Here is a 26,066-nt window from a genome sequence, read left to right on the forward strand (position 1 = left end):
GCGATTAAACGTAGAAGATTTAATAGGAGGCATTAGGAATAATAAAGATTATTAAATTAAAGATAGGAATACTATACCTCTAATAAACAACTTAGAGATAGGAGATATCTTTAAGGATAAAGATAAAGAGGAGGGGGATAGTATTACGGACCTTATATCGGCAGTAGTATAACTACTAAGAATAAACATAAACGGGTTAGTTAAAATAATATAGGAGGCGCTAGAACCGATTAAGCTATAGGATAAGGGGTAGCTAAGTTATATAGCTAGTTATATTATAAGTTCGGAACGTGGGAATATAGAAACGTAGGAATGTGACGTACTAACGTACCAACGTACTAAACCCTTTACTATAGGGAGGAGTTATATATTTAAGGATATACGGTCTCTATAGATAGTTTCTCTTTTTTATAGTAAATCTTAGAATATAATTAGAGTTAATTTGTTAGGTAACCACTTTACTAGTTATTATTACGTTGTTAACTTCTTATTTACCTATATACCTAGCCCATTAATAAGTCTACCGTAGTTCCTGCTATAAGGCTTCGTTATACCTATAGGCGTTATAATATAACCTAGAAACTTAACCTGCTTAGTATTAAAGATATACTTTAACGCCTTGGCGTAGAGGCCCTAATTATCTAAATATTCCAACACTTTGCGGATATATTACTTATACTAATCCTTATCTTTTAAGTAGATTGGAATATTGTCTAAATAGATAACGTATATATAGTTAACTAGTCCCCCTAAGGCCCTATAAATATATAATTAGAATATTATAGGCGTATTAGCTAGCCTAAAAGGTATTACTAGATACTTAAAGTGGCCGTATTAGGTTTTAAAAGCGGTCTTTTACTTAATACGAAGCCTATAATAGGCGTCTCGTAAATCTAGCTTTATAAAAAAAAATCGCCCTAAATAGTTAATCCAGCATTTTACTAACTAGTAATAGTAGGTAACGGTTCTTAATCATAATCTTATTAAGACTATAATAGTCTATATATAGCCTTATAGTTCTATCTAATTTTAGAATAAAGAAAATTAGTACGCCTACTAGTAACTTACTATGCTAAATTTACCCCTTTTCTAGTAACCTATTAAGGTATTTCTATAGAATCTCTAGCTCTTTATAAGAGAGGTTATAAATAGGAAAGTTTAGCGGTTGTTTACCTTCTTCTAGATTAATTATATAATTATATTCTAAGTTCTGCGGTAAGACTTTAGCTTATCTACCTAAAAATACCCTTAGTAAGCCCCTTAGGCCTAATAAAATATTTAACAAATTGGGGTTGCGTTTATTCTCTATATTATTATTAAATAGGTTCTAAAGCTCCCTTAGAATACTTATAGGCAGCGTTATACGCTATAGTAATTACTTATATATAGTTATCACTATATATTAAACTATTTCATACAGTAGCTAGTAGAGGGTAGGGAATTCTTTAACACATTATTTAAGGTGCCGTAGTATACTCTTCGTATATTACTTAAGCTAAAGTAATCTATAGCGGTTAAAGTATCTTATAAGGTCTTTAAGATCGCCGCCTCCCTATAATATCCCTATAACCTATCTAGTAGTTCCTTATAGGGTCTCTATTATAAAGGGGTTATTACCTATACTAGGCTCTATATCTATCTTGCTATAGAATAGAGGATAGATCTAATACTTCTTTAGGTATAGAGCGTATACTATTTCGCCTAGGGCTATATCCTCTAGAATATCCTTTAGGCTTATTAGTAATATACGCCCTTTTAATTCTTTATTATTCTACTATTTAAAGGCTCCTATTTTAAAGCGTATTTTAAAATCTACTTTTATAAGCTAAGGGTATCCAAAAATAAGATTATAACCTATAAAGTTAGCCGCCTAGAAGGGTTATAGGCTAACTACCTTAGTGCGGTTATATATACCGGCTACTAATACTATAAGCTTATAAATACTATATAGTTTAATCCAATACTTATCCAGGAAACCTATAATAGGTTTCTGCCACCTTAGCAATAGGATAAATTTATACTCTTTTACTAAATTATATCGTATAAGATTAATTGCAGCGCTGCTGTTATATAGTGCTTAGAACTATTATACCTCGCCTATAGGAAGTACCGTTTCTAGCTTAATAGCAATATAAAGAGTCTCTCTTTCTATATCTTGCCCTAGTTATAGCTAAAAGAGGCCTATAACTAGGGCTTTTCTTTTTTTAGATTATTAGTATAGTTATCACCTTACTTGTTTTTCTAATAAAATCTACCTTTAGGGCTTTACTTTAACTTTTTAAAGTGCTCCCGTAAAGGTGCCAGATAGGTATTAGGTTAGCCCTAAAAGTCTTTCCCGTTACTTAAGGCCCCTAACTTTAACTCTTCTAAAGTTCTTTAAAAACGGCTTCTTTAAAGGTTAGGTTTACCCTATATTACTACTAAATTGCCTATACTTTTAGTAACCTCTTAACTTCCTATTAAAAAAGGTCCAGTTTCTTATCGTATTTTTGGCGTTTAGAACCACTTATTTAAAATCCGTATATATAGTAATCTGCAATAAGGCTCTTATGCGCTTTATTTTATTATAAATTATTAGCTTAATTTTAGCCTAGATAAACCCAATCTTCTCCTTCTTATAGATGCTACCAGTTTTATTTTTAAAGGGCTTTAAATCTATCTATTAAGTATAAGTTTCTATAAAGTTTATAAACTAGTAGAAGTTATAGTAGTTAAGCTATATCCTATTCTAGAATAGCTCTATATTATTATATTATATAATATACGGATCTTAAGTCTATTTCTTTAGGAAGGTTTATAGCTATAGCTATATAGTAATTTACTCTTTATTAAACTAATTAAGTATAATCTAGTTTAGTAATTAGTTTTTAATTTTACTAATAATCCAGCGTATACGCTCTTTAGTATTATCTTAAAAAAGTTGTCTACCTTATAAACCTAATTATCCAGCCACTGGGAGTTAGGTCTATAGCGAAGTTCTAAACTATTAGAGGCCTTAGCCAGTTAGTTTATATTCTTTTTCTATTTATAATATAGATACCTCTTTAAGTCTTCTATACCTCCTTAAATAGGTACTAAATAGCTCCTAGAAAGCCCTTAGCCTTAGCTAGGTTATAAAAGATGCCTAAATTAAGCTTTACTAGATCTGGACCTACCCCTAAAGGTTTTTAATATATTTATTAGTAGCTTCTTCCTATATAGCTTTTAAGAGCCTTATAGCAGCTTCCTAATATCTATTTTAAAGATAATTAGTTTAGGGCGCTTAACTTTCTAGCCTTAGCCTTAGGGAAGCTCTAGCTATAAAGGTAGTATTAGTACTAGTAGCTAGTATAAATTTCCTAACGAGGCTTAGGTTTTAAGTTAGTAGTTAGTTAAATTACCTAAAGGGGTAGGCTTACTTAGCTCGTAAGTAGTCTATATACCGCTACTATACTAATTATAGGCCGACAGTCTTCCGGGAGAGTTTTAGTTAGGTCCCTAGTTAAATATATTAGTATATTTCTCTAGAATTTTTAGCTTAGGGAAAGATCTTAGAGTTACCTCTAGCGCTTAATCGTCTAATTAGCCTAGGTGGGGCTAAAAGGGCTCTAGTTACTTTTTAGTAGCGTTATAACCGTTATAGAGGGTATCTACGTTTTCTTTAGCAGTAACTATAAGTATATAAAAGTCTTTAAGCTTCTAGCGTACCTAGGTATTAGGGCTTATTTAGCCGTCTTACCTAGAGATTTATATTGTTATAATCTCTCGCTATTAAAGGGACTTTTCTACCTTAACGCGACGGCTTTCTATAAGGTATCTATAGAGTTTCTATTTAGGTCGTTACGAGATTTTAGGGGAGAGTAGTAGTTATAAATAAAAGATATAAATAAACAATCTGGTTTTTAAGCTAGCTACCCTTCTAAATAAAGTAGGAAGAATTTAAATATAAGGGGACTTTATAGACAGGGGGCTATAAGGACATAATTATGGAATAAGATAGATTGGTAAGAGAGATAAATCCTTAAAAAGGTAAGGCCTCTAGGATTATAGAGACAATATACTATAGGTACGTGCCTTTAGTACGTAACCGGTAACTATCTAAGGGGCGTCTAGGGGTTATCCTAAGGGCAACCCAAGGTGTCTATAATAATATCCCTTATATACCTATATAGACGCCTATATGATTAATTAATTAAATATCTATATAATTGCCTATATAATCGTCTATACGAATATCTATATAAACGCCTATATAAAGCTCTACTTAAAGCTCTATATAAAGCCCTTTTACAAGGCCTTTAAAAATAAGCCTAAATATATAGTCTATATAGAGAAGCTCTATTAAAGCTCTACTTAAAGCTCTATATAAGGCTCTACTTAAAGCCCTATTAAAGCTCCACTTAAAGCTCTAGTATAAAACTAGTAAAGAAGCTTTTATAAATAGGCTTAAGAAAGTTACTAATTATATAAGAATTCCGTTAAATTTTTTAAGGAAAATTTTTAAATTACAAACTTACAGCCAGAGAAATTTACCGGAATTCTCGCGCCTATGGCGGGCTTTTGTCCTTCTAAACTCAGTCTGCCCTACTGCTACCCTACTACTACCCTACTGCCCTACTACTGCCCTACTGCCCTACTACTGCCCTACTGCCCTACTACTGCCCTACTGCCACCACTGCTGCCATACTGTCCCCCCGCGTCTTAGCCCGTAACGGGCAGTAACACCTTTAAATATATAATATTGGCAGTTATACTATCCCCGTTCTGCTGCAGTAATAGTAAAAGCCTACATATATCCGTTACTCTTAACAGTGTAATATATCGCTACCTATGCGTAAAGACTGGTATATGTAAATTAACCCTAACAAAGCCAAAAGACTGCCCCTGTGACTTATTAACGGTTATAGTAAAGCATAGCCGGATTAGAAACTGCCTTCTACTAATAATAAACAGCAGTTCTCCCTCTATAGAGGTAAGCTTAATATAAGGGATTAGCCGTAGCTGCCTGTAAAAGCTACCACTAAGTATCTAAGCTTTAATATAGCGGCGGCCTAGGCGCGTAATAACTATACGGGTGCCGTTATAGAGCCCTTCCTTAGGGTAGAGGTTCCGTAAAAGGATTATAGGCGCGCCTACCTTTAGGGAAAGCTTTAACGGAGGTAGGCTACTAGGGTTAAATATCTATAGGAGCTCTACTGGCGGCAGTTCTATATAACCCTCTTCCCCTCTATTTTAGTCTATAGAGTCTATAGAATAAAAGGTGCTTAGGGAGTCGTGGAGCTGCGTAAGGATAGCCTTATTAATCTTAGCAACGGTATTATTACAAACGGTTAGGATAGCGCGATCGCGGAAGGTATCTAGGATATAGTATACCCGCGTAAGTAAATATAGAGGGTATATATGCCCGTAAAAGGACTCCTAGGACTAAAACTGGGCTATACTAGGTAGAATACTAACCCTACTAGCTAGGGATATATTATAGGATAAGCTTCGCACCCAAGCGGTAAACTGCTGGTTTATCTTACCCTAGCGGATATATATATTTAACCGTAGGGAGAGAATATAGAAGGTAGGCTAGAGGAATAACCGCTATAGGCAAGCACCTATAATAGCTGCGCGGTTCCCCCGCGGGACGATAGGCAGTATTTAAGTAAAGTTGCCGCCTGAAATAGTAGGGAGCCCGCTAAATATAGAGTCGTTAAAATGGATGTCCGTAAGTATATAGTATACGGCTTTAAAGTAGTAGCGGTGCTATATTGGCACCTTATCCTAGATAAGCAGAGAGGTATAACGTAGAAGATCGGCTAGATTTAAGCTTTTAGAGATATTATAAGTAGACTCTTTATATAGGTCGATAGGTATCTAAAAACGGGAGTAGGTAGTACGGCCGTTAGGTAATAAGAGGGCTGTAATACTAAAAGAAGCTATATAAAAAACAATCTTACCGCGTAAGTGGTAGTAGTAGTAGAGGTAGTAATAGAGAAACGTTTTACTAGTACTTATAGTGCCCTAAAGAAAGAAGCGGGCCGTCTACGGATTAGTATCTATAGCGGTAACAATAGTATTAAAGTACGCTACTTAGTCCGTATTTAGCTACTAGCGTAGCTAAGTAAATTAGCGTTCTTCCTCTATAGGGTTATATTGCTATAGCTTAGCTATAAGAAGAAGGGTTACTTCCTTTAGTAATAACACCCTACTAGTGCTAGAACTAGGGCAGGCTATAGTCCGTAAGTATCTTCTAGTAATCCGTAAGTATCTAATAGATAAGGTATAGGCCGTAATTAAGATAGGCGTTATTATCCTTACTAACTATAGGAGGAGTATTAGGTTAGCGGGCTAGAAAGTAAGGTAGATTATTATAGATAGACTGTTTAAAGTGGTCCTATAAAGTAACTAGCTCCGTAATAGGGCCGTAAAGTAAAGTAGTTACGAATAAGGAGTATAGCTAGGCGCTAACGGCAAAAACGGCGCCTCTATTAAGTAATTAATTTACTTATAATTATCCTCTAGTAGCCCTAGGGCTACGTAGGCGGTCTAGAAGGTTAGATAAACTATACTAGTAATAGTATAGAGGTTTTTAAAGGAGGTAGGGCTAAGAACAGACGTTAGTAGCAGCTATAAGTAGAACCTCTCCCCTATAATAGGGCTGTAGTAATATATACGGCCTATTATAGTACTTTGCTGGCAAGGACGCTATTCCCGCTATTTTATATTAAAGATATACCGCTTAGGGAAGTTTTAATATAGGCAGTTACGGCTATCCTTATACTCCGCGTTATACTTAAAGAAGGCCGCTAATATAGAGTAGGAGAGCTTAAGGCGCTACTAGATCTCCTATATAGACTAGTCCGGCTAAAAGTATATAGGCTGTTTGCCTAGAAGGTGTACCGCAAGCTAGATTATAGGGGGGAACTCCTTATAAACGGGAAACTTAAATAGCCGCCAAATAGCCTTAGAGGGGCCAATATAACGGCCCTATAAATACTAGCTTACCTTATTACTATCTATAAGCTATAGGGTGGTACGGTCGCTCCCCTTATATATATACTTATGGATATACTTAACGGACCGCACGGAGGCGTAGATCTTAATATTTATATAGGCATAATACTTTATAGTTAGATATGGGGAGTATAGAATAATTTAGCGGTTATTTATTTTAAATATAGCTTTAGTAGGCCCTAGTAAGCGGACAGACTATAACTATAGATTATTGCGACGGCGGTATTCTAGATAGCCGTCCTTATGTATAACAGTAATAGGGTTAAAAGACTTAGGGTACCGCTTTAAGTAGGTTGGTAAAAGGCCTAGCCCTAGAGTAACTATATAGGGGGCTTATAGATTCTAGGAGCCGTAAGGGCCGTAAACTATTATTAACTTTATAATCTTAGTAAGACGACTAGTAGGATTATCCTCTAGCTATAGAAGCTTAGCGGATATAAAATGGTTAATAACGGCTAGGTCTAGCAGCCTATCGCAGTTATACAGATATAAAAAGAGTAGTAGGTATAAATAGGGTAAGCCCTATTTTTAGTACTTAATGGTCTAAATAGATCCGCAGTACTGGCTAAAGATTTACTTCCGTTTTAGGTTATATAGGAAGTAGGTAACTTTTATACGGAAGACGCGTATAACTAGATTGGGCCTATCTATAGCGGTCTAGCTAGGTAGTAGTGTGGGAGGGTACGACCTCTCTAAGATAGAAAAGTCACGGTGCTGTTAGTCGGTCGGTCGGTCGGTCGGTCAGTTAGTCAGTCGGTTGTAATCAGTCAGTAGAACAGTCAGTAAGAAAGAAAGAAAAGAGTGTATTTCCGGTAACTGGTAGGTCGTGATATATATATGATTGAGGGAAGAAGGAAGAAAGCCGAAGGCTCTATAAATATAGGAAAATGCCAAGGCGGTAGGCGACGTCCAATCTACACTACCACATACCTCCCCCTCCAAGAACGTTGTCCCCTAACGTTCTACAATATAGAAGAATAGCAAAACGAGTATAGTAAAAGCAGAATAGATAAAGGAAAGCATATCCCTAAACGAACGCGGGTAACTATATCCTTAGCCTTCCTGTAGAACTGTTCTACGGTGTCCTTCCGTTACCCATAGCTAAGGTCCGATCTTCCTATTAGTAGCAACTAGGACAGTAGTAACGGCAGTAACAGTAATAGTAATATAAACAGTAATAAAAGCAGATAGTTAGCGGGATAAAATAAGATAGAACAGTTAGCGGTAGAATACTCGGTGGAAGAACTCGGTAATAGTTAGTAAGCAGTAAGACATTTGGGGGCGGAACTTTTAGTAGCAGAAATCTCGGTAGCGGCAGACGGTTGATAGTAGTCGGCTAGTAGCAGTCGGTTGATATAGTAGTAGCAGTAGTAGTAGCAGTAGTGACAGAACGGTTAATAACAGAACGGTTGGTAGCAATCGGTCGGGGGCAGCTAGTCGGGTGGCGGTAGGGCGATCGAAACGGTAGGGTCTGGCGGTTGGGAGAGTAACAGTAGAACAGCTAAAACAGCATTAGGCCTAGAACAGGTCGGTCGGAACAGTTGGACGATATAGCAAATCCGGCAGATCTAGTAGTAAAATAAATCTAGCAACGGTATAGATCTAGAACAGTAGAGATAGAGCAATTGGTTGAGATAGGAGGGACAGAACAGTCGGACGGAATAGCAGCAGCAGCGGCGGCGGTAGTAGGGCAGTTGATTAAGACGGTAGAGGCTATAACCCAACTCGATCGTTCAGCTAGTCGTTTGATATTAAGACTCTGCGTCTAGCTCTATATCGGTCTATATTGTATACGGCTCTTAATTAAGGCTCTATCCGTGGCGTTGTATTAGGCCCTATATCGTCAAGCCTTACGTCCGCATAGCTATGCGTCTGACTGTGCGTCTAACTGTGCGTCGGGCAGTATATCTAGCTGTGCATCTAGCTGTGTATTAGTAGCTCTGTATTGTATATTCTGCGTCCATATCTGCGTGCGTGTCTGTGTGCGTGCTTTTATGCCTGCTTTAACTGCCGGACGAAGACTGTCTAGTTGGTTGACGACGACGTGCTGCGACTGATTGTTCCGTCGTTTAATTAAGGTAGAAAGTCGGCCCGGTTGAAGGCTCTGATTGTCCTGATTTGAATGCGGAGACGGCGTTTAGCTGATTGAGATCTGATGAGGCCCTGGCTTGACTTAAGGCGTCTTTTGCTATATGTACGACTAAGGCTTTGCATCCGGAGATAGCTAGTTAAAACTTCTGTGTAGATGTCCGATTGGTTAAGGCTCCGTATCTGCCGTTTGATTAAGGCTTCGTATCTATAGGCGTTTAGTTAAGCTGCCGTACTATTGTCCAATTAAGGCTCTGCACCTGTATACTTTATATCCATAGGCTCCGTATAAGACTCCGTGTAAAGCTCTGTATCTATATCTATAGGAAAGATCGTTCTAGTTAACTAATCCGCGGGCGTTAAGACGGGCGGCAGTCGATTAATATAGGGGTGGGTAGTTAAGGGAAGAGGCTCTAAAACTTTAACTAGTAGTGCTTCTGACGATCTCTTGGCCGTATATTAGTTTCCTAATTAGGCCTAGTGCCTATCTGTCTGCTATTATAGGATCTTTAACTGCTAATTGAAGACGTCTAACGGCGACGGTGACTGATTTAATTTAACTGTGATAATGTATGATCGACTGACTTTTAAATAGGGTATTAGGTCGGCCCGACTGAAGGCTCTAATTTAACGACTTAACTTATACAGGCGGCGTCTGACTAATTAGGATTTAATTAAGGCTCTGGCTTAACTTAAGGTGTCTTTTGCTATATGTATGACCTAGGTTCTGTATTTATAGGCTCTATATCTATAGACAATCGATTAAGACTCTGGCTGTGCAGTCGTTTGGTTAAAGCTTTGTATCCATACAGTTATTTAGCTGGGGCTCTGCATCCGTAGTTAATTGAGGCTCTTAGTGTCTACTAGACGTCCAATCTAGAGACCTGTCTTAAGACTTCCTCCTTTGTGAGCACTAACGGCAGCTTCCTCTAAACCACTACTATAGGCCCGGCGCTTTTGTAGGACGCCTTTTTATAGCTGCTTTTCTTTCCTTTTTAGGCTGTCCTTGCTTTTAACTTTTTTGGTATATCCCTAGGCTTTTACGGCTGCTTCTTTACCCCCGCTGCTGGCAGTACGCTTATATATCCTTGATCTTCTTCTGGCTTAAGAGCCCTCCTAAGATTATCTTCTACTTTTAGTCTCTTTATTATTTAGTGGTAGCTTCTTAGCTGTTATAACTACCTCTGTTGCTTATCCCTTGCCCTTATATCTATAATATAGTCCTTTGTTAAGACGACCTCTAAGGAAAAGCGCTAGCTCCTATATATCTAATTCCTGCTCCCCTTATAATCCTTAATAAGGCCCTTTACTAGCTTAGCCAGATACGGCTTAGTCCTATCTTTAGTCGCATAAGAATGGCTTGGGTTTATTGTAGTTAAATATGCCCTATATACGACCTCTTACAGAGTATCTTTGTTAGTGTCTTTTTATATACTGCTTGTTTTCCAATATTATACTACTGCCTTTATACAGGTCTCTTCTTTGCTGCGGTGTCCGTTCTTGTCGTGTAGCTAGCGCAGTACTAAATTCGGATGGCAGTGGTAGTCGTGCTATAATTAGTTGTTATTTAATTAAGGAACAAGGTCGGCCTAGTTAAAGGCTCTAATTTAACGACATTTGACTAACTTAATTTAGTAACGGTGACGTGCTGGTATTAAGGCTCTGGCTTAATTTAATTCCTTAACCAGTTGTGGCTTCTATACAGTCATTTAATTGATTAAGGCTTTTGTATAGTCGTTCGACTAAGGCTCTATATATAGCTCTACGTTTGGCTCTATATTATATAATCGGCCCTATATCCATGTGATTAATTAAGGCTCCTAGTGCCGTTCTTATTGTGTAGCTAGCGTATCATTAAATTCCAGGGGCGGTATAGAGTTCTGCTAGCTTTACTGCTAAATAGACTAATTAGGATTTTCCATCCCTAGGATAGAAAATTGCTATTAGCTTGGTAATAGGCGGTAAGCTAAACTAACATCTCTATAGTAGGTTGTTGTAATTAACGCGTTAACGCGTCGCGATTAAGAAAGTAAATAAGAAAGGAGCTTTAGGAAATATAGTAATTAAGTAAATAAATAGAAATCTTTTTACGGCCGTTACCTATGTCCCCTCCCCTACCTTAGAACTTAACTGTCCCCTAGTTAAACATCCTATACCTCCTACGGAGCCTACTGCGGGTTAGTGGCTAACCTAGTTAAGCGTCTGTCTCTAAGACCGTCTCCAAGGATTAAACAATTTATTCTCCTTCCTAGCTTCAGCTATCTTATCCGCAGGCTATAACTTAATCTAGGTGTAATCTCCTAGTTATACATTCTTCTCCTGCGGTAGAGCCTACGGCTTAACGGTTGTCCTAGTTGTATAGCTATCTATAAGGGTTAGGCGAGTCTGCGGACGTTACTGGCTAGGTATTACTACTAAGTCTATAAGCCGTACTTAATAGTAGTCCTCCTAGTTTATACGCATTTTGTTACTGTTTTTTAGCACTACTTTGTTATGGAAAGCTAGTTGCTGCGTCTATTCTTTCCTTAGCCTATTTAGGTTAGTTCCTTAGTATATACGCAGCCAGTTCTTAATACTTTTTAATCGTCCTTCATTGCCGAGCCATGGTAGTTCAGGTCCAGGTCGTTCGCGTGTCCTAGCTGCTAGTCTTCCTTAATTAGATAGATGTACAAATCTTCGCTAAATAAGATCCTTTAAGCTTTAACACTCGTGCTTGGTGAAATGGTGACTTTCTCCGCACCTAAAATAGGTCTGCTGGCCTTGTTCTTACGTACCTTGCTGACCCTATATGTCCTATTGCGGCCGTCCAAAGGTAGTAGAATCTTGCGGATATTGGGAGCCTTGCGGATATTGAGATTCTTATAGATATTAAGAGCCTTACGGAGGTCGACAGTCTTATAAGATAAAGGGAGCTTAGGTGCTATTCTGCTAGTCTTTATATCCTTATACTAGGCTTTAAACTATAGCCTAATCCGTAGTAGGCGACTGCTGCTGCATTAGGGCTCCTCCGTATATACCTGGTCTAACTAGGTCTAGAAGCCTTCCTTCCCTTTATCGGTCGAGCTCATTCCTTTGCTACCATAGCTCTTATATAAGCTGGACATTCAGGACATCTTCTTCTAGAAGGACAGCCATTTGCTTAGTGTTCTCTATAGCCATTATCCTCGACTCTACGGCCTCCTTTAGTTCTTTAAACACAAGGGTATTAGGCTCGTCCGCTACGGCCCCTGTCTTTTCCATTATATGCCTGCGGTATTCGATAGGGAGTCCTCGCATAAACCACTAGCCCTTCTCTTACTTAGTAAGGTTTCCTATGGCTGCCGCTTTAGCTAAGATGGTAGTAAAGTCCTACACGTAGTGACGTAGATCTCCTAGCTGCTCTGCTGACTTTTAAACAAAAGCTTTTACAAAGTCTCTTGTCTCTATATGCCGGTAGTAGTCGTCCGCTTAATATTCAGCCCTAAGCTTTCTTACAAGCTCCATCCAATTACTAGCTGTGAATTTAGGTAGACTTTGGATCTACATCCCTATCTAATAATCGCAGTACTCCGGAAGGCCCTAGTACTTTTCCTTACTCGTAACGTGATATCGGGCGTATAGTCGTTCGTACTGCTCAATAAACTATAACACGTCCTATTCTATAAAGTACGGAGTTCCAATAGTTCCTAGGGCCGGTATAGGCTAGACTATAATATAGATCTTGTCTTAAGCCGTCGACTACTGGTTATAGGGTGGTGCATCTAGAGCTTCCTTGGGAGCTTATAGGTAGTCCTTATGGCTTATATCCTTCGTCTGCTAAGGGTCATCGGTCCTAGGTATTATGGGTGAATACTACAGTAGGTCTGCTTATATAGCTATAGTCTTGACAGAGGGTGTCCCAGATGGCTATTCTGGCGGGACCTTAATAGGTATATACTGCGGCTGGTCTACTTATACAGCCATATCCCTAATAGAAGGCACCTACTTCTTGACGCCTAAGGGGGGGTCTTCCTAGGAGAGCACGGAATCTTTATTACCTACTACTACCGGGTCTCAGTACGTCCATCTGTTTTAGCCTATCGTCGTTCCACACGGTAGGGTGCTGCTAAGCCTCTTACTTTTACTTATATCTACTTCTTTACGGAACGCCTTTAGAGCTACTACTAACATAATCCGGATAACTTAAAAGAGGATAAAGCTAAGCTAGAATAGGAAGCTTTTAAGGACAGATTTGATCTCGTATGCTTGCAACCTTGCTTAGTATTGTCTCCTTTATTCGTAAATGGCAGTACTAACTTCCTTCGCCGCTAAATATCTTAGATCTCGTTTCCATCTAATTAATTAGCCCTTAGCTTGTCGTCTTTACATCTTTAATAAAGGTCTAGCCATGCTCGGTAGTAGATCTCGGTAACTCTAACCGCCGGTTAAAGTTGTCTAATTGGCTCGCTAGTTTGCCCGACGTCCTTATACATAACTTTCTAAGACCCTTCTCTTCCTATAACCGAGTTAAGGTGGTAAAGACATCCAATTTAGGTCGATAGACTTGCAGTCTTTTACTCCTTATTGCCACTCTTTAGCCTATGCGTTAAGTCTAGCTGTCCTATCTTTTTCCGGTACTGCCTAGTTCCCCTTACTATTTGATATTACCTAGTTCTCTTCTACTATCTCGTTTATCTGGCTGGCGGTTCTTCCATAGCTGGTCGTTTTTCTACAGCTAGCGGTTCTTCTATAGTTGTAGGATGTTCCTACGTGTCTCCTATATATCTCCTGTGTGTCTCCTGTATATGTAGCACTAGACTTTTAATCCAAAGAGCTTGCCGTCGTCCCTATGTGGAATGCTATAAAATATGTGGGAGGGTACGACCTCTCTAAGATAGAAAAGTTATAGTGCTATCAGTCGGTCGGTTAGTCGGTCGGTTAGTCAGTCAGTCGGTCGTAATTAGTTAGTAGAACAGTCAGTAAGAAAGAAAGAAAAGAGTATATTTCCGGTAACTGGTAGGTCGTGATATATATATGATTGAGGGAAGAAGGAAGAAAGCCAAAGGCTCTATAAATATAGGAAAATGCTAAGGCGGTAGGCGACGTCTAATCTACACCACCACAGTAGCTTACGGGTAATCTCGTCCTACCTAAGGTTAGTAGTAAATGTAATAAATATACTTAGACGGCCGTATTTACAGATAATAGCTATTAAATCCTAATAGCACTACCTAATAAAGCGAGCCCCGCTAAAGAAGCTTAATAGAAGGACTACGCGGCGGCCTAATAATTGAGGGTCCAGATTATAGCGGGTAAAAGTATCCGTAACGCTATTATATAGCTCTACGCGGAGGTTTAATTAGTAGGAGCGGATCTAGTTAAGCTTATTTTAATTATGTAGCGCCTATATATCTATAATATACTGCTAAAATAGCTGGTAGTAAGTAAAAGGGACTAACTTAGAGTTAATATAGATATATAGGTAGAACTAAAAGCACGCCCGCTATATTAAACGGTCTTACTAGCGGGCTTACTAGCGGGCTTAATTAGAGTCGCGTAGCTAGAGACCCTAGTACTAGCTAGTATTACCGTAAAGGAAAAGTAGTACGTAGTAGAGCGGTATATATACGGCGTGCGCTAAGCTAATACAGCAGTATCGCAGGGGTTTATTAGGTATATTACGCTCCATAAGCATAATATCGCGGAAGCTAGCATTACCGTACTTATCTAGTATAATAATGGCCACCTTATTACTTGTCGGGAGGTTCTTATAGCGACGATTAGTATTAGCCTCTAAGATAAGCCGCATTTATAGGTTTAAGATAATCTATAATAAAGTTATTATAGGCTAAGCCTAAAGCCGTTCCCTTACGGTTTAATAAAGGGCGATAAAAGGGTTCTATACTTTAGATAGTATAGCAGTAAGGCACTATAGAATAGTTATATCTAGCTAGGTATTAGGACGGGCCTATAGCCGGATATCTATAGTATAACTAGGGTTATAAAAGTATAGCTAGGTATACCGCAAAGCAATATTAGTAGGAGGCTTTAGCGGGCCCTATAGATAGTAAAGCTTACTATATATCTAAAAGCAATTTAGGCCGCCCTAGGCTATACTACGGTTAGTAACGGTATAGTTTATAGATGTAAAAGCTAATGCTGCATTATATACGCGGAGCCGCTTTTTAAACTGCCTAGTAGAAGTACTATAGGACTCTAAAAGATTGCGTAGATATTCTAGCGGAGGCTGGAATAGAGGGAGGTTTATATCGCCGTGCTTATAGTAGGCTTTAAACTATAGATTCCTAGGCTGTAATATACTAATACGTTTATTAATCCAATATAGGGCCGCGTAGAAGTTGTAGGTAATGTCTATAGGGCCGATATCTAGCTGCTCCGTAATATGGCGGACTGTAGTAATAGGACCACGATCTAGCTGCTCCGCGATAGGGCGGACTGTAATAGGTCGCGGCTAGATCGACACGGGCGGTTGCGGCTAGATTGATACAGGCGGTATAAGGGGAGAAGCAGCGGCGGAAGCAATAGCGGCTGTAGTTTGGTTTATAGGTTGTGGAAGGTCCGCTAAAGGTCGTCGTCGAGACCATCTCTTTCTTTTCTTCTATATAGAGTTAGAAGGTAGTAAGTAAAAAGACAATAAAAAGGATTAACCCTATAAGAGTTACAGGCCTTATACAGAGCTCTAAGACGGTTCGTTATAAAGTTAGTAAGGGAATGATACTGCCTATAGGTGGTGCAAAATATATAATCGGAAGGCATTTAGGCGGTAGGTAGGGAGTAGTAATTAGGGTAGTAATATATATAGAAGATATTTAAGCAGTAAGGGGTAGGAAAAAGGTTACTCGGTTACGAATTTGATGGGGTAGCATGTAAGGAAGCACGTTCCTTTATTAGGTGACCAGCACCAAATCAAACCAATTAAACTCTTAAATTTAACCGAATTTTAGTATATATAAGATATAAGGCTTATAGAGTCGCTTTTAAGTAAAGCTAAGAAGATTATAGTTTATACTTGACCTATATCTTATAATTAATAGTTAAGTAATTAGTGTTTATAAATTAATCTAAAGTTAATTTAAAAATTAATATATAAAAGGCGTTTTAGTTACTATTAAATAGCACTATATAGGGTTAGGTTTAGTATAGGTGAAGTTATAAAAGATATGTATATAATAATAAATATCTATATTATTATTATTATTAGTTTAACTAATACCTATTACTTAATATTACTTTAAATTAACTATAAGGGTTCTATCTAGGTGTAGAAATTAATATATATCTAATGCTATATAAATAAAACCTCTATAGCCCTTAGACTTAGTGTTATAGCACTAGTAGAAAACGGCAGATTGTGGCGGACAATTGTAAACAGTTTTAGATAGTAAGAGGCTAGCCTAACCGGAACGTATAATTATCTAATTAATAGTATAGAATGGGAGTTATAGGTAAGTAGAAGGTGAGTTAAAGGTAAGTTAAAGGTAGAATAAGTTTTACGTATTAGAGGATAAATGCTTTTTAACCTCTTTTATTTAGAGACTAATTGCTAGTTCTTTTCTAGAGGAGAACTAGCTCCCTTTATAATCCTTTTAAGACGCTAGTAAAACCCTTTGCCTCTTATCTATCCTATCTAATATATACCTTTTAGGAAAGCCTATTATAATTGCCTCTCCTTTAAAGGTCTTAGTCTTTTAAGACTCTGCCTCTTAATAAACTTTTATAGAGCTCCGACTAAAACTACTAGGGAAAGTTCTTAATGAAAAGGTACTCTATAATACGGCTTATCGCTAACTCTTTACTAGAGTAGAACTTTACTTTATTTTTTATTTCCCTACTCTTCTTCTACCCCAGCTCTTTATAATACCTTTATAATAGAAATTTAATAATAACAATAATAATTTAGTAGGATTTACCTTTTTAATTATAGGAGTTTATTATAAATAGATCTAAAGGTTATCCGCTACAATACGTTAACTAACTACTATCCCTGTTTACCTAAAATAGGTTCTAACAATAACGTCTTTATTTTAATTTCTTCCTATTTATAAGCTATCGTCTATTATATGTTCTTCTATTAATAATACTATTTATCTTGCTTTTTAGTAAATTATTTTTTATTATATTTTAGCTTCTAGCTTCTATATCTCTAGCTATTCTTTTATTACTACTCTATTCTCTTTTTATAACATGCCTATAAGTAATAAGATCCCTATTTTATCTCTTTTAATAATATTAACTTCCTATAGTATTCTCTTAGGTCGCCACTATTCATACACCCCCTAAATGATACACGTACACCCCCCAATTGATACGCATACACCCCCTACCTCATTTGGTTTAGATGCTTCCTTATCAAATTAGATGCATCCTCATCAAGTTAGATGCATCCTCATTAAGTTAGAATATCACGTGCGTTTGACTTGTTTGCGCCTGCATCACGAAAATCAAAGTGCGAGTTCATAGTATTTCGCTCAAATGCTGAGGGCTCTCTACGAGTTGATCTGTCGACGCGATTGGCAATTGTAGAGCTAGTTATAGAGTTAATTGGCCGACTGCCGCGACGCTCCACAATTATAGGCTCTTAAATGCGAAGCAGAGGTGTTGATTTAGGTCCCACCGGGCGCAGGCGCGGGCGCGGGCGTGGGCGCAAAGCAGAGGTAGCAGCACCCAAATTAGTTTGCGCGACGCCTCACAAAGCACGGCGCAATCCAATTAATTAACTTAGGCGCGATCCAAATTTAGACTCTACTACTTATACTATAACTAAAATTAAGACTTAATCGTGATGTTGCAGCCACAAAACTTACATTGCGCGCACTCTGATTTTCGCGATGCAGGCGCAAACAAGTTAAACGCACGTGATATTCTAACTTAATGAGGAAGCATCTAAACCAAATAAGGTAGGGGGTGTATGCGTATCAATTGGGGGGTGTACGTGTATCATTTAGGGGGTGTATGAATAGTGGCGACCTTCTCTTATAATAGCTTAGAGTTGTACTACGCGTCCCTAAAGTAGCGGCGGCATTATTCCTCCTTTAATAGCGCCTTAGACCACTTCTATTACTCCTATACTAGTTTCCCTAAAGTGCTACCGTTACTACATTTATACGCTTACGCTAGACCCGTCCCACTCCTATAAGATACCGCGCTCCAATAAAAATAAATCTAAGTATTCCTATTATCGCCGCCGGAGAAAGACCTACGTCCTAGTATTTTCCATTCTATCCTATTTTAAATTTCGCTAATTATATTAGATCTCCGCTATTTACGCGTATAAGACTTATAAGCTTTAGCGCGTTATTAGAGATTTCTGCCTATATCTAAATAGTAATAGATAGGGGTAGAAGGTGTCTTCTATTACTTATAGTCTCTTTAATTTAATAAGGGTTTCTACTACTATATATACTATTCTAGTTGGCTTAGGAGTTTGCAGGATTTTTTCAGCGTCTGTGCGTCACCCCGTGTCACCCGAATCTTCTGCGGAGCGTCGGATTTATAAGATAACGTATAACCAGTGGTGGGGGCTGCATTACCTTAAAACAATGTCAGATCCTACAAGTCTTCTATACCATGAGGCTACGGAGCGTCATGGCGTCCCTGGAGGATCAGCTCAAGACTTCAAGACTCATCTAAAGGCACGTACGAGAGCTGGAAGCACTAGCAGTTGCCCAAGACCTTCATGCGATGCAATACCGCGGTGGCTTTATACCTAGAGATGCTGGTAAAGGTGGTAGCAGTAGAAATTAAAATTAATATATAGCTAACTACGAGCGCTCATAGTCCCTTAATTCAACTAGCAGTTCTTCGAGCCTATCCTGTCTTAAGTATAACCCACCGGCAGCATAGTAGAAGTATCTTACCGCGTACTAATCGCATTCGCTCTCTACCACCGCCGCCCGCAAGAAATCCCCAAAGTTATTAAAGTAGTGGCGCCGGAAGTAATAGTTTCGACGCAGCCAGGCTTTAACATCGAAAATGTAAGTTCGATAGAATTATAGTCGGGAGAGTGTAGTAGTATATAGCGAAGCGTGTGTCCGGTAGTTCGAATGGCCTCACTAACACTCTCACGGCAGTGCGCAGAGCAGTTATCAAAGGACAACACACATCGGCCCGCCATCGAACCTCAGCTAGAGCGCTAGGAAAAGGTGGTACTGCAGCCAATCCAATACTTCTTACGTTGACCAGTAGCCCTTCTTTATGCCTATACATAGCAGGTAGCCATCAACCGTAGATGCAGGCAAAATCGACCATATTTCTCCAGAACGCGCTATATCTTCCCGGTATTAGTACCTCAGCTTTTCATCACGATTCTAGGATATCAGCCTCATCTTCTTCTAGCTCCAACCCTCGCGCGTTAACAGCCGTGAGACTATTAGTCGGTGCACTAAGACACCGGGATCCATCCAAAGCCAACAAGCCATCTCGTCCTACAGCATCCACCTATTAATAATAAGCCCCTCCAGCAGAGCGTTCTTATCCGCAGTAGTTATCTTAAATAGCGCTTCAAATTTGCCCAACTAATGGCGCCGCACCGAGCCGTACAAAAGGACAGTATTATGGGGTCGATATACTATGGAGATATCAACCTAGAGGTCCTCTACGATCTACTTAAACGGCCAGCCCATCATTATAAGGCAAAGAACGCGTATGCGCTTAGTAGGATACATCCCATGCTTCGTTCTCAATGTGGCAGGGGGCGCAGGACCTGGGTTGAGTATCTCATCTAGAGGGCGCGTCGTACGCAGCCCTACTGGGTGTCGACTTCCCAGGCCGGCTGCTCGACTCTATTACACCAAAAATTTGGATTAGTGAGCACTTCTCATACATTTCTACAGCCTCACTTACAATTTCATATATCTAGGAGACGATATCGTTGAAATTCCAGTGATTTCTAGCTCTCACCTATTTCGTGTGGTGATGCGAAATCAAAGTCATGTGCCAAGATCAGCAAGAGTTGTGCACAGGCTAAACGCAGTCCGATCTATAAGATCTTTTTAATCATTGTCAGGCTTCTCTTTGTCGTCACTTGGGTGCGGAACTCAAGGCTCAACTACTTGCCTTGACTCTAGGCTGCCTTCGAGTGCTTGCACTGCCCCGGCGATTCTCCGATGCAAGAAATCCCTTTGTCAGATGGGGATCCACGTGTGCATACTATGGCGAACAACGGCCGCCTCAGGACCATCCCACATGGAGAGTCTGCACAATTCAACCTCTATACACGAGACAATCCAGTACCGTATAGACCGGTGAAAGATAAGCTAATAGAGGAATGCAGCTTGATGGCATAGGTTACAAAACGAAACGAGTGACATAAGCTACAGCTAGGTTCTATTGGCCTATTGCCCTACGTGACAAAAAGGCTTCTCACCGGTCTATACGATATTCTGCCTTCTTTCCGCAGCCTTGCTGCACTTCTTGACGGCAGTGTCAACCTTAGTTGGGATAAAATCTCTCCACGGGATGGTAAGAAGAATAACTGAATGTGGTCAGCGTGCGCATCTTCTTCGATTTAGCAACCTTGTCCCACTTTCATCACTTCATTTCTCAGAAGGACAAGACTCTTCATAACGCTCGGCAGCAGGCATAAAGGCGAGCGTGGATCATCGAAACGATTTGGCACAGGACATAGTTTAACTAAGAACAGTCGACAATAGGTGCGTCTATTCTTTCCATGTTCATATCGCCATCTTCGTCTTCGCTATATTCCACTTATGCCTAACTTGATTTGACCTCGTGCATCTGAATCTTGGTGTCGCACTGGGAAGACTGGGTGGCGGGGCAGAACCTTGATCAAGTCAGAGAACAAGAGGCCAAATGCGGAAGAGCAATATTTCCTTTAGACTCACCATAAAATCTCATCGTTTTAATGGTTTCTTACTAACTTCGTATCTCAAGGGTACTCAAATCCTTTCCTCGTCAAATATGGACACCAACGAAAGGGCTCCTTCACGCGGTTTAACCCGCTCAGTTACCTGGTTGGCCCAATTAGAGCCCAGTGAACTCGTGAAGAATTTCATCAGCAACGAATATTACTTTGATCACTACTACAACCTTGCTAAACGCGCCGCCGACCTCACAAAGGAGAAGCTCGCAGCTGAAAAAGGAAAGCCCGATGGGGAAAGACTTCATGCCAATATTAGGTTTCGAGCGAAAGAGCCAGATAGTCTCCGAGAGAAGTTGATCATGCGAGACCAGACGGAGCATTACGACAGCTCCGAAGCCATCAAGAAGGATATCCACGATTTTGCAGGAGTACGCATGATCCTCTACATGCCTAGTGAACCCCAACGCGGTAAAGCTGATGCGATGATTCGAGATATCTTCGGGCAAGACATCAAGAAGAGGCTACATGAAGGTTTAAGACCGGCGGAATTACAGGATGAATCACAGGGTCAGAAGAAATACAAACCTAAACACCTAGGTTACGAAGCAGTACATTACCGAGCCCCCATGAAAGAGGAGTACAGCGTACGAGATGGTTATCACTTTATCCCGGGTGATAAGGTCGAGATACAGGTGGTCTCGGCACTCTCCCATGCCTGGGCGGAGGCAGGACATGATGTGAAATACAAGAGCTACGCTTATGGGCCACCCACTTTTCAAGAAGAGAGAGTTCTTGACGCTCTCAATGGCCTTGTCCAGTCCGGAGATCTACTTCTGGAACAATTCCACGATATGGTCCTGAAGCGCACCTTTACGAGGTTTGCACATGTGCATGACTTTGGCATCTACCTCGACAATTTGGATCTGCTTGTAAGTTCGGAGGAAACACGAAAGTTTGAGGAAGGGCCCCTAGACGTGCTTTTAGAATTCCTCAGGCTGCAAGACAAGGACTATCCGCTCGCTGTACGCAACGCAGTCAAAGAACTGGGATTCTCGGACGAGCCAAAGCTAGATGATGTTGTGGCTACATTTCAGCCTCCCTTTAAGCCAGATGATAGCATGACTGCAACCCTATGCCTGATTTATCGTATGCTGCCCCAACTTACGGACGATAAGAAGACGGAAAGCGCACCTGGCAGACGGTGCCGCGTTATGATGAATGCTCTAACGTTGCTCCAGGACTTTGCTGGTCAGGGGGAGGCCGCTAACAGGTTTTTGCGGGAGAAGGTTGAGATGACGGACGAAGTGAAACAGAGCCTCAATTTTGTCTTGACGAGTACTCGGCGACAAGCCGCTCTTAGTGCTGATTATGAGGACGACCAACAGAAGATCAAGTCGGACCTACATGCCGCGTGGAACTGGTTTCAGGATCAAGCCCATGATCGAACATCCATATGTGGTCTTGTATTCAGATTGGCAGTGATGGGGGTCATCAAAGACAAGACCTTGAAAGCCTCACTTGATCAGCTCGACATTGGGCCCTTGTCAAGGACCAGTACTGGTTGGGAAAGCGACACGGATCATAAATAAGGTCTTAATTCACAGCAATGTTAGCCAAGGGCTAGCAATCAAGCATTCTTCCTTTTCAGCATATTATCTAGAAGTCAGCTCCTCTTGCTTTGCTTGGTTATTAAATCTTGTCATAACGGATAGTTTTGTAGCTAAATAGATACTGTTAGTTAGGGTAGTCTCTTTGAGCTCGGCGACGTGCACGTGATGGGTCACATGACGGTGCGCGGGTCACCTTGTCGATTTATCTTAAGTGCCCCAGACCCTCGTTGAGGAATTTACCTCTCACTTTATAAATATTATGTAATTCTGTTATAAAATTCTGCTAAGGAAGGCACCGTGCGTAAGCGATCTAGCCAATTAGCGCACGTGCGAGGCAATTCCTCTCCGAGGGTCTGAGGGAAAATAGGCGCGTTTCGCACCCTTAACGTAGGTAACGGGGTTTTGACCGCACCCTGGGTTATGACTGTTTTGAACATCAAAACTTTACCTAGGTTATATCTATCACGCCTAGGTAAGCCTTAGCACGACACACCGCCTTTTAAATGTATGTGTTGCTTTAATTTTGGCAGAACAACAAAACTTTACTTAAAATAGCAGGCGGTACGCTAGCGCGGTCAAAACTAGGGTGCGGTCAAAACCCCGTTACATACGTTACACCTTATAGTTTTCTTATGCTTTTAAGATGGAACTTCCCCACCATAACTTATTTTTCCCTAAGATTGGGTAAGCTACTTCTTAGCTATAATAAGAAGTAGCTTACCTAATCTTAGGGAAAAATAAGTTGTGGTGGTAAAATGCGATTAAGGTTCTGATATAGCTGGTTGGGTAAATACGGGTTTAAAAACGCGTCTTTGAACTTTAAGGCTGTACTTCGCCCCATAATACGTTAGTTAGCTAGTTTAATTAATTAGAATATATTAGTAGGAGAGGTTACAATGTAAATGCATCGCAAACTGTAGTAATAGCTGCTGAATTGGCCCTGGTATAGCTATTTGAATTTAACATGCGTTGGAGATGGCATACGAGTTGTACCAAACACGCGCCCATAAGCTCTCAGACGCTTCGCAGAGGGATTGGGAGGGTTGCAGGGGGGGGGGTTTGCAGGGGGGGTTGAAGGGTGCTGAGTTATGCAACCGCCACAAATTCCTCGCGAAGCGGCTGAGGCACCTGAGATAATTGTAGATATCTTCTCGGGCCATCGAGCCCCTTAGATTCTTCCTCATAGTCTTTTATATATTTTTTCCGCCATGACAGCTTCTTCCTCATGGATCCTCTTATTTATATATTCCATGCCAGCCTAGTCACTGTCCTGACAGATAAAATATTCAAATCACGCTATTTATCGAAGTCAACAAAATCTCTCCAGCTCGCTTCAAATTCATCATTATATTCCAACTCGTCTTGTCCAAATGACGATCCAGGTCTTAAACTGTTCGATGGGCGAGAGTTTGGGGCTGCCTGCTTCGTGACGTTGCGATCAGCTGAACGCTTTTGACAAACCATTTCGGGTGTTTCGATGTTAAATATGAAGTTAGCTTCAACGCCATGAATCAACCTAGTGGACTTTCGAACCAACTGGTCGATGTCTTCGTTCCCATGCCTCCTTACCAAGTGCTGTTTGAAGTTGTCGAGACGCGTCCATATTTTGTCCGCCTTCTTACACCCCACAGAAGCACACCTGTAGCCTTCACCAGCGCCTTGGCTCATATGCACTGTTTTCTCGTGTCTACAAAGGTCATACTTGTGAGTAAACTTGCTCTGACACTTTGAGACTGTACAGTTGTATATCTTTTCCTCCTCAACAGATTTCGTAACTTCGAAACCGCTCATTGAACTCAGTGTAGTTTCAATAATTTCGGGCCTTGAAATAAGGTCCAATGACGGCGAGCTTGGAGCAGTCCGGCTCACAGAAGCAGTAGTCTTTCCGCAAATATTTTCATCGCTGCGTAGACCTCTCTCAATCTCCATAAAAGAAGAATATTTCTTGTCCCTATGCCCAGAGACCAGACTTTGTGATGCTTTAGCGCCTTCGCTTAAAGACTTAACCCCAGTAAGTCCTCGCTCAAGCTGGGGAAAAGGTATACGATAGCAACTCTGAGCAATTTGTTCCAAGCTCGATGCAACATTCATCCCATCTGAATGTGTTCGGATGTGTTGGAAGAATTTGTCCTTCCGACTGAAACCTTGGCCACTAAACTTGCACACTGAATGCGGGCAAAACCACATGCGCGACAGCCCGACATGGAGTGAACGCTTATGTCTCTCAAGGTCTTTTGGATATCTAAACGCGCGATCGCATTCTTGACATTGTGAGAGAAGGCTAGGTTTCTGAGAAGACGTTTTCGAGGGCTTGACAGGCTCTATCCGGCGTTTGGACAATGGCACTGACGGCGGCTGAGGAATCGAGATCGGTAGATGAGGGGTCGTATCTGCGGAATAGGTATCTGAAGGAAATTGACGGGGAAGCATCGACGAGCGCTCGGGTTCTTCTGCACTCTTGACATCGTCACATGAAGTGGGGGCCCTAAAACAGAACCCGCTGGTCCAACTTGGTAGAGGTTCGGCCGGGCAGCTGGTCGAAACCGGCGGTCCGTTTAATTCATGCACGCAGTTCTCTGGAAATTTTGCAAAATTAAGATTCAATATTCCCCATGCACGCAGTTCTCTGGAAATTTTGCAAAATTAAGATTCAATATTGCCGTAGGCGATTCGCAATGAGTATTTCTATCGCTTGGTTTAACATCCGCTGTCCTTGACAAGCCCCAGTTACTTGACTGCTGTCCGTCCAGAGCGAAGTAAGTCGAGTCCCAAAAATATTTATGGAGCGAGCTTGCTCCCCAAGTCTGCGAGACAGAGTCCAGTAAGGCAATGTCTGACATGTCCATCAAGCCTGCGTGCAGACCTTGTGCGCACATTGTTTCGTGAACCAGGTACCCGGAGGGTGTAGGATTTGTAGCGAGGTTCTCCCGCTAGTCTGCCGATCTAGAGGAGGTAAACATAGGTTTAGAAGGTGAGAGGTTTGAGTAGATCGATCGGGTCTATCATATCCGCTACGTTCGTTGCGTGTAAGAGGGAATAACGACGACCAAGAGCGTACGGTGGTCGAAAACAGGATTCAAGAAAACACCAGTCGCCTTCGCCCCACATACGGAGCGAAGGATGAACAATCAACGAGGCAAGGGAGTTGCAGTCGGGAGAGTGGGTTTCAAAGATGCTGAGGAAGAACAATAACCTGGTGTAAAATGAGCCTTAAAAGCACGACAACTTGATCTGTAGCACCTTGAGTAACGTAGCTTATGGGCTTTTCACGGTTGGGGGGCTTTTGACGGATGATCTTGCTGCTTACCTATTTAAGCTTAGGCAGGGATCAAGCTGCGTCAGCCAAAGCGCTTGCGATCGCTGCGCAATCGACGGGGTTACAGCTGAGCGTGGTCCGGAAAAAGTTGAACGTGGTCGCCGATGTGGGTCGGCGAAAGCTGAGCGTGGTCGCCGATGGAACGCCGGAAAAAGGTCGGCGGTACCCAACTTTTACCCATACAGAACGCGCATTGGTAGCCACAATTTACCTTAGCGACTGCATGCACTAAATATGCAGTGCATATACTAAGCATATGCACGTACTAGTA

General features: G+C 40.6%; 2 protein-coding genes across 2 annotated transcripts; one reads left to right on the top strand and one right to left on the bottom strand.

The window, feature by feature from the left end:
* The first annotated feature begins 20,530 nt into the window (after positions 1-20,530).
* Positions 20,531-22,490, top strand: K441DRAFT_185131 (uncharacterized protein). The gene is made up of 2 exons (XM_067640396.1): positions 20,531-20,699; positions 20,941-22,490. The coding sequence occupies exon 2, from the start codon at positions 20,968-20,970 to the stop codon at positions 22,456-22,458; it is 1,491 nt and encodes a 496-aa protein (XP_067501615.1). The 5' UTR covers positions 20,531-20,699; positions 20,941-20,967; the 3' UTR covers positions 22,459-22,490.
* A 1,205-nt stretch (positions 22,491-23,695) lies between these two features.
* K441DRAFT_185141 (uncharacterized protein) lies at positions 23,696-25,090 on the bottom strand. Its single transcript, XM_067640397.1, has one exon. It carries the CDS (start codon positions 24,907-24,909, stop codon positions 23,776-23,778), a length of 1,134 nt encoding a protein of 377 aa, XP_067501616.1. The 5' UTR covers positions 24,910-25,090; the 3' UTR covers positions 23,696-23,775.
* Between the last annotated feature and the right edge of the window lie 976 nt (positions 25,091-26,066).

The sequence above is a fragment of the Cenococcum geophilum genome (assembly GCF_001692895.1).
Source record: "Cenococcum geophilum 1.58 unplaced genomic scaffold K441scaffold_33, whole genome shotgun sequence".
Taxonomy (NCBI): Eukaryota; Fungi; Ascomycota; class Dothideomycetes; order Gloniales; family Gloniaceae; genus Cenococcum; species Cenococcum geophilum.